At 39.5% G+C, this 9,109-nt stretch overlaps 2 protein-coding genes across 3 annotated transcripts in view; both read right to left on the bottom strand.

The window, feature by feature from the left end:
* Positions 1–2,136: 2,136 nt before the first annotated feature.
* Positions 2,137–9,109, bottom strand: part of LOC103512628 (ubiquitin carboxyl-terminal hydrolase isozyme L3) — an 11,646-nt gene continuing 4,673 nt past the window's right edge. Inside the window, exons 2-5 of one of the 2 annotated variants that reach the window (XM_026826054.1) lie at positions 5,465–5,596; positions 4,710–4,855; positions 3,391–3,608; positions 2,137–2,536 (exon numbers count right to left, since the gene is read on the bottom strand). In XM_026826054.1, the coding sequence (XP_026681855.1) occupies positions 2,388–2,536; positions 3,391–3,608; positions 4,710–4,855; positions 5,465–5,596 (645 nt within the window). In that variant the 3' untranslated portion in view covers positions 2,137–2,387. The other variant, XM_026826053.1, reaches the window with a different exon arrangement.
* Positions 7,360–8,309, bottom strand: LOC113468827. Its single transcript, XM_026826055.1, has 2 exons — positions 7,897–8,309; positions 7,360–7,736 (listed from the first exon to the last, which is right to left on the bottom strand). The coding sequence occupies exon 2, from the start codon at positions 7,675–7,677 to the stop codon at positions 7,372–7,374; it is 306 nt and encodes a 101-aa protein (XP_026681856.1). The 5' UTR covers positions 7,678–7,736; positions 7,897–8,309; the 3' UTR covers positions 7,360–7,371.

Below are 9,109 nucleotides of genomic sequence, written 5' to 3'. Positions count from 1 at the left end.
AGAAGCGCGACCGTGATCGTGTATTAGAAGCCCTTGCGCTATTGTCGTTTGGAAGTGCTAGCGTTCTAGCGCGATTGATTGTCCTTTAGAAGCGCGACCGTGATTGTGTTTTAGAAGCCTTTAACAGGGCAGGCATTGATCACTTTCCTGATGTCTTCCACAGAGAATGGCAGGTTTTTTGCTCGGACCCAGTGTGTCATTCTTGTTATGTCGGGGTGACATAAATTGTTATGCAAGGTCGGTTTTGACCGCTTTTGGACAGATTTCGACCGTTTTTTGGCGGTTTTCAGCTATAGCGACAAAACAGTTAGAGATATTGTAAAAGTTAGGAAGAACACTCAAATAAGCATCATTTAATAGGATAAGGAAAGTCGTGTGATGTTCACACCAGATTTTTGTAAAAGTTTCGGCCAAACTGGCTTTCGATAGCAAAAATTCCACTTCAAACCTACATACAGGGTGTCCACCAATGTATGACCCACTTAAATTGCTCCGAATCTGTTGGAGTTTTAGAAAAATAAAAAAACCCGTATCTATTTGATTTTTGCAAAGAACTTTTTGGCAATATTGAAAATTCGCGAACAAGTTCGCGAAAACCGCGAACTTGGTACCAACTTTGGAATTTCAATTGAGAACCCCAAATTTTTATTGCATATTATTATTCTACGTAAAATTTCATGTACAATCTACTATTCATTCATTTTTTACGATTCGCGGTTTCGCAAATTCCGCGAAAAATCGCGAACATCAAAACTAACTAAAATGTACCTGTGTGACATATCATTTCACAAGGTTTTTCCTTCATAAATCATGTGGTAACATCAGATTTAGAATTGAGACCATTTTTCGCGAATTTGCGAAAAATTGCAAAGTTCGCGAATCGACAAAGTGATTGAAATGTACCGTGTGACACATCATTTCATAATATTTTTCCCTCATAAATCACGAGGTAACATCAGATTTCGGATTGAGGTCATTTTTTCCGAATTCGCGAAATTTCAATCACTTTGGCAATTCACAAACTTAGCAAATTTCGCGAATTCGCGAAAAATGGTCTCAATCCAAAATCTGATATGTTACTAGGTACATACATCATTCATGAAGGAAAAACATTATGAAATGATGTGTCACCAGTGTCACACGGTACATTTCAACCACTTTGTCGATTCGCAAACTTTGCGAATTCGCGAAAAATGGTCTCAATCCTAAATCTGATGTTACCACATGATTTATGAAGGAAAAGCACTGTGAAATGATATGTCACATAGGTACATTGTCAACTCAAATAAGTTGGTCTCTTTACCAACACCAATCAGTTTCTTCTTATTATTGTAAATTCTTGCTTCACCTTTTGTGAAAGAAACAACATTACCATGTTCGGTTATCTTCTGGTTCGCAAATCACGAACCACCCTGTATATATAAAAAAAAACAGCTTTCAAAACCTTGTGGATTTCCCATGGGGAAAAATATTCTTTTTTACAAAGGCTCACATGGTTTTTTGTTGCAACCACTCCCCAACAATTAGTACCATTTTGATGAAATTTGGCACATAAAGGAAATCCTCATAACATTTTAGACCTATTCAAGCTCCTGGCGGATTTTTTTTTTCAAGTGGGTTCTACAGCTACAGTTCACTAAACTACTTCTGTAGATATCACATTCACAGGCTAATATTCAAGGGAGAGGTGGTTTGGAACTTGGTGATTTTTAGTCAGTTTTATTTGGGGAGGGGAAGGGGGGGAGACAAAGAAAGCTTACTTATTCAAATTGTTGGCAACACTGTGAATGAGTGCAATGGTGCCACATGCATTGTGAACAAACTGTTTCATAAAGAAGAGTTCACTGGAAATGGTCTGTCCTTTTTCTTCAATCTCCTTCTCTTGTTCTTTGCAATGTTCTTCGTACTGAAAGAAAGGAAAGAGAGAAATCACTGTATTTAGTTTGGAAGTGATGAAAAAAGAAAATAAGAAAGGAGAGTAAGAAATTACTGCATTTAGGTAATTAAAAGAGCTGTATTTAGTTTGGAAGTGATGAAAAAAGAAAATAAGAAAGGAGAGTAAGAAATTACTGCATTTAGGTAATTAAAAGATTGGATTGTAGAATCCGTAGATGGTATTATATTGACCCGCTCTACCTCCAAAACATCATCAACAAAATAATGGTATTATTTTTTGAGAAATAATGGTATTATTTTTTGAGAAATATTGATATAAAATACACATACAAGTTCTGGAATAACCTAGGATTGACCATAGATGGTTTACACATAAACTTGATAGTCCCCTCTATCTATCTCCTCCAAAACATCAATAAAAAATGGTATTGTTCTTTGAGATATATCAGTATAAAATACAGGTTATGAAATAACCTAGGAAGCATAGTGCATTATTCCTGGGCTGACGTGAATGCTACCAGAGTGAAATACACACTGTCTGGGTCTCGCTGCATGTATTTTTTGGCTACCTGGGTAGCATCAGCTAGCAGAGTTTCAGGGGAAGTGGCACCATGGTTGATAGGAAACCCTTTCCTACCGTCTGAAATGAAACATCTCCTCCAAAACATCAATAAAAAATGGTATTGTTCTTTGAGATATATCAGTATAAAATACAGGTTATGAAATAACCTAGGAAGCATTGTGCATTAGTCCTGGGCTGACGTGAATGCTACCAGAGTGAAATACACACTGTCTGGGTCCCGCTGCATGTATTTTTTGGCTACCTGGGTAGCATCAGCTAGCAGAGTTTCAGGGGAAGTGGCACCATGGTTGATGGGAAACCCTTTCCTACCGTCTGAAATGAAATGAAGGAAAACGTTGAAATGAAAGGTGGAAAGATTGTGTGAATCAAGACCTGGTTTTTCGAACAAAAAATGGGGAATGGGCCTTAAAGATGCCCAAAGGCCTGATTGACTTCAATATTCAATGAGAAAATTCCCTTTATGGATCGAACATGTTTACTAAATTTCATCATAATTAAACCATACGAGGCCAGCCTAGTTAGCTTGGTGGGTAGCGCGTCTGCCTTGTAAGCGCTAGGCCGCGGGTTCGATTCCCGCCCGGGGCGGATCCTGATGGAATAATATTCGTTCTCGGAAGAGCTGGCTTTCTCCTATCCTGTCTTTCTTCTCTCTTCAATTTTGGGACAATAAGACCCTAACCCTGGCAGTTACAGTTCCCTCTATCAAACCTCTTAAAAAAATCCCGCCCGGGGCGGATCCTGATGGAATAATATTCGTTCTCGGAAGAGCTGGCTTTCTCCTATCCTGTCTTTCTTCTCTCTTCAATTTCGGGACAATAAGACCCTAACCCTGGCAGTTACAGTTCCCTCTATCAAACCTCTTAAAAAAAGTGAGTTAAAACTTTTAACTCACTTTTCATTCAATTACCTACCTAGTTCATACAAAGCACCTTCCTTGTGAACCAAAGCTACAAAATGATAAGGCACTGGTTCCCGATCCTCAGGTGGTGCTGTTTGACCTTCCTGTGCTATCACTTTGTGTACATCGCTGATACTTTGGTTCTCATCGAGTAGTTTGCCTCGCCTCTCCGGACTCAGGTCTTTGGCTTCATCGAGGAATGATTTCAACTTGCCATCTTCCAATTTGACACTGAAATGAAATTGGGGAAATGTTAGCATCTGTTTGGTTTTGTAAGCTGTTTTTTTTTCATTTGTATTTATTAAAGTGGTCAAATAATAATATATATATAAAAAAACAGCTTTCAAAACCTTGTGGATTTCACATGGGGAAAAATATTCTTTTTTACATAGGCTCACATAGTTTTTTGTTGCAACCACTCCCCAACAATTAGTACCATTTTGATGAAATTTGGCACATAAAGGAAATTCTCATAACATTTGAGACTTAGACCTATTCAAGCTCCTGGCGGATTTTTTTTTTTTTTCAAGTGGGTTCTACAGCTACAGTTCACTAAACTACTTCTGTAGATATCACATTCACAAGGTAATATTCAAGGGAAAGGTGGTTTGGAACTTGGTGATTTTTACAGTCAGTTTTATTTGGGGAGGGGAAGGGGGGGAGACAAAGAAAGCTTACTTATTCAAATTGTTGGCAACACTGTGAATGAGTGCAATGGTGCCACATGCATTGTGAACAAACTGTTTCATAAAGAAGAGTTCACTGGAAATGGTCTGTCCTTTTTCTTCAATCTCCTTCTCTTGTTCTTTGCAATGTTCTTCGTACTGAAAGAAAGGAAAGAGAGAAATCACTGTATTTAGTTTGGAAGTGATGAAAAAAGAAAATAAGAAAGGAGAGTAAGAAATTACTGCATTTAGGTAATTAAAAGATAAAATATTTGGAGAAAGCTAGATGAACCAGGCAAGATAGCTTGGAGGGTAGTGCACCTACCTTGTAAGTGCTAGGTCAGAGGTTCAATTCCCTTTCCATTCTTGAAATGGCTGGCTTTCTCCTGCCCTTCTTTTTTCTTTGATTTTGGGAAGATATGGCCTTATTGTTACTGTTTCCAGTTCCCTCGTTCTCATAACATTTGAGACTTAGACCTATTCAAGCTCCTGGCGGATTTTTTTTTTTTTTCAAGTGGGTTCTACAGCTACAGTTCACTAAACTACTTCTGTAGATATCACATTCACAAGGTAATATTCAAGGGAAAGGTGGTTTGGAACTTGGTGATTTTTACAGTCAGTTTTATTTGGGGAGGGGAAAGGGGGGGGGGAGACAAAGAAAGCTTACTTATTCAAATTGTTGGCAACACTGTGAATGAGTGCAATGGTGCCACATGCATTGTGAACAAACTGTTTCATAAAGAAGAGTTCACTGGAAATGGTCTGTCCTTTTTCTTCAATCTCCTTCTCTTGTTCTTTGCAATGTTCTTCGTACTGAAAGAAAGGAAAGAGAGAAATTACTGTATTTAGTTCGAAAGTGATGAAAAAAGAAAATAAGAAAGGAGAAAAAGAAATTACTGCATTTAGGTAATTAAAAGAGAAAATTTTGGGAGAAAGATAGATGAACCAGGCAAGATAGCTTGGAGGGTAGTGCACCTACCTTGTAACTGCTAGGTCACAGGTTCAGTTCCCTTTTCATTCTTGAAATGGCTTTCTCCTGCCCTTCTTTTTTCTTTGATTTTGGGAAGATATGACCTTATTGTTACTGTTCCCAGTTCCCTCTTGGGAGAAAGCTAGATGAACCAGGCAAGATAGCTTGGAGGGTAGTGCACCTACCTTGTAAGTGCTAGGTCAGAGGTTCAATTCCCTTTTCATTCTTGAAATGGCTGGCTTTCTCCTGCTCTTCTTTTTTCTTTGATTTTGGGAAGATATGACCTTATTGTTACTGTTTCCAGTTCCCTCGATTAAAAAACACCACTCACCTTATCTGTACAAGGGAACAACATGATGAGAGCCAACTGCCCTTCTTTTTTCTTTGATTTTGGGAAGATATGACCTTATTGTTACTGTTTCCAGTTCCCTCGATTAAAAAACACCACTCACCTTCTCTGTACAAGGGAACAACATGATGAGAGCCAGTACAGGCTGTGGAACTATGGCTAACATATCGGGATCTGTACCGTACACATCCACGATCTGCCATTTGCTAGGAACACCAAGAGCAACAAGGAACTGTAGACAAATATAAGAGGTTAGTTGGTAAATTAAGTAACAACATTCATTTATTTTTAGTAAGCTATTGGAGCCAAATGTGTGGACAAATGGACTGTCAAGTCTAGACTCGTTTCCTAATATGTACTATAACAGATTTAAAGTCTTGAAACGCAAGTAGTTTTCCAGATTATCAGTTAATCTCCGGACCCCAGTTGGACTTTCCAGCGGAAAAAGCTTTTCCTTTCCTTCTTCGTCTTGATTCTTGAAACGGTGTACAGACGGTTGTTACCCCCGTATAACAGAAACTCGACGTCACGACATTCCGAAGCCAACGTCGGATCCTGAAAGGGAGTCAGCATAGGGACTGAATGGGACAGGTTGGTCCCGGGCTGGTCTGTCCGTCTGATTTTGCGCGGATTAGGAGTTTGAACTTTTGATTAAGAGTTTGGATCGAGTGGATTGGAACACATCACATGTCTTCAGGCACACTCCATTTGTCAAGGGTCTAGGTTTTCCTGGTCCTTGGGATCAATTTAATTTGAACTTTTCGTCTTGTATTTGAATCCCTGTAGTGACTGGAGCATGGGAACTGATTAAGACTAGATTTTTTCTTTGATAATCTTAGGTGCAGCTCGAAGTTGTGTTTTGTAAACAGGAGATCCGTATGTGGGGACTGATGAGGATTAATTCAAGACTAATTTGTCTCTCCGGTTTGTCTGGGCTTAGGAGCTCAAAGTTCTGTTCTTTTATTTGTATCCCTGCGTTGTATGTAGTTTGTTGGTCCAATTAAATTATTCAAAGCTACAATTTTTGGTTGTAAACTTGATTAATTTTATATTTCTCTACATCCATATCTTTCTCCGAAGATGGAAAACAAAGACCTGAAATGTCAAAATAAATTTCTTTTCACAAAATACTGTATATCTACTTCTATTGTACTAGTTGAAAAATATCCAAAAAGAAAATAATTCGTTTTATTTCGTCTATTAACGGGTACCGTCTTATCAAAACACTTCTAATGTGTGTTGAAAGATTTTTCAAACTGAAATGAAACATTGTGTTTCGGTTTCGCGTTCTTCGTGTTTTGCAAAAAAACCTCGGCTCCGCCGGGAATCGAACCCGGACCTCCTGCGTGCAAGCCTAGTGTGACACCTGCTCGGCCACGGAGGTTGCGTTGGTTGAAATTAGTAAAACACAAGATGTGACAAGCACCATCCTTTTCCCTCCCTCTCCTCTTAAATTTTTCGATTTTGTACATCGTTATTTTTCTTGTATGTATGTACTTACGAGTATTAATACCATATTTAAAACCATTTCCTCAGATATGATGGTGTGAATCAGATTACCAAGCAACCGTTTGCTGTGGATGTAGGATATGAACGATTTCTGGGTCCGGAGATATTCTTCCATCCTGAGGTAAGTGTCTGGTTAACTCGTAGCTTCTAACCCGGGAGGTTATCCCATATAGATCAGTTGCGCTTACTTGGGTGATGTTTCAAAGTCATAGAGCAGGAAAAATGAGGACCAACGGAATTTTTCTTTGTCTTCTTCGACTTCTAGATACCGAGATAAATCGATTGAAAAAATACCATATTGGGAAAAATCCTACAATGCTGCAGTGAGCACCAAAGTTGTGATATAATAACACAAAGAAACTGCATTTTCAACCGTTTGCTGTGGATGTAGGATATGAACGATTTCTGGGTCCGGAGATATTCTTCCATCCTGAGGTAAGTGTCTGGTTAACTCGTAGTTTCTAACCCGGGAAGAGGAACTGGCGTTTTCAACGTGTGCTATTACCGCTGTTTACAAGGTGCCCGTGTCACAGTAGGGCTGAAAAGTTCGCTTACCGCCAGGGATCCAGGAGTTGACAGGCGATTAACAGGGTGTCGCTTCACGACGTGTATATTCCGTACGGTACCCTCTGCTACAAACACCCTGTATAGACGACATTCCTGCGTCGGATCGTACAGAGGTAACGTCCATAGTTTGATCAGATGATCGCCGTGGACGGTGTACAGACGGTTGTTACCCCCGTACAACAGAAACTCGACGTCACGACATTCCGAGGCCAACGTCGGATCCTGGAAGGGAGTCAGCATAGGGACTGAATGGGACAGGTTGGTCCCGGGCTGGTCTGTCCGTCTGATTTTAGGAGTTCACGGTGTACAGACGGTTGTTACCCCCGTATAACAGAAACTCGACGTCACGACATTCCGAAGCCAACGTCGGATCCTGAAAGGGAGTCAACATAGGGACTGAATGGGACAGGTTGGTCCCGAGCTGGTCTGTCCGTCTGATTTTGCGCGGATGAGGAGTTTGAACTTTTGATTAAGAGTTTGGATCGAGTGGATTGGAACACATCACATGTCTTCAGGCACACTCCATTTGTCAAGGGTCTAGGTTTTCCTGGCCCTTGGGATCAATTTAATTTGAACTTTTGGTCTTGTATTTGAATCCCTGTAGTGACTGGAGCATGGGAACTGATTAAGACTAGATTTTTTCTTTGATAATCTTAGGTTCAGCTCAAAGTTGTGTTTTGTAAACAGGAGATCCGTATGTGGGGACTGATGAGGGCTATTCAGGACTAATTTGTCTCTCCGGTTTGGCTGGGCTTAGGAGCTCAAAGTTCTGTTCTTTTATTTGTATCCCTGCGTTGTATGTAGTTTGGTCCAATTAAATTATTCAAAGCTACAATTTTTGGATGTAAACATGATTAATTTTATATTATTTCTCTACATCCATATCATCCATATCCGAAGATGGAAAACAAGGAACTAAAATGTCAAAATAAATTTCTTTTCACACGAGTGGGGGAAAAAACTTTGATAATCTTAGGTTCAGCTCAAAGTTGTGTTTTGTAAACAGGAGATCCGTATGTGGGGACTGATGAGAACTAATTCAGGACTAATTTGTCTCTCCGGTTTGGCTGGGCTTAGGAGCTCAAAGTTCTGTTCTTTTATTTGTATCCCTGCGTTGTATGTAGTTTGGTCCAATTAAATTATTCAAAGCTACCATTTTTGGTTGTAAACTTGATTAATTTTATATTATTTCTCTACTCCATAATTATCTTTCTCCGAAGATGGAAAACAAAGACCTGAAATGTCAAAATAAATTTCTTTTCACAAAATACTGTAGGTATATCTACTTCTATTGTACTAGTTGAAAAATATCCAAAAAGAAAATAATTCCTTTTATTTCGTCATCGTCTATTAACGGGTACCGTCTTATCAAAACACTTCTAATGTATGTACTATGTTGAAAGATTTTTCAAACTGAAATACTGAAAACTGAAATGTGTTTCGGTTTCGCGTTCTTCGTGTTTTAAAATGAAATAAAGGAGTGAGAAAAGAGGAGGGAGTAGAGAGTTGGGAAAGGGGGGAAGAGAACGGAGAGTAAAGAGAGGATGAGAAAAGGAGGGGGGAAGTTGAGAAATAGGAAAGAGGCGGCAGGGATAATGACTCCCTAGACCAGCGATCGCCAACCCCACGTCCGCCGGCGCACCTGCGCCCGCGAGAGGATGTCCTTGCGCCC

The sequence above is a fragment of the Diaphorina citri genome, unplaced genomic scaffold (assembly GCF_000475195.1).
Source record: "Diaphorina citri unplaced genomic scaffold, Diaci psyllid genome assembly version 1.1 scaffold866, whole genome shotgun sequence".
In the NCBI taxonomy this organism is placed as follows: Eukaryota; Metazoa; Arthropoda; class Insecta; order Hemiptera; family Psyllidae; genus Diaphorina; species Diaphorina citri.
This window is presented reverse-complemented; position numbering and strand designations above follow the sequence as displayed.

Excerpts from the sequence above, each read along its gene's own strand:
- LOC113468827 (XM_026826055.1), bottom strand. The coding sequence starts at position 7,677 with ATGCTGACTCCCTTCCAGGATCCGACGTTGGCCTCGGAATGTCGTGAC.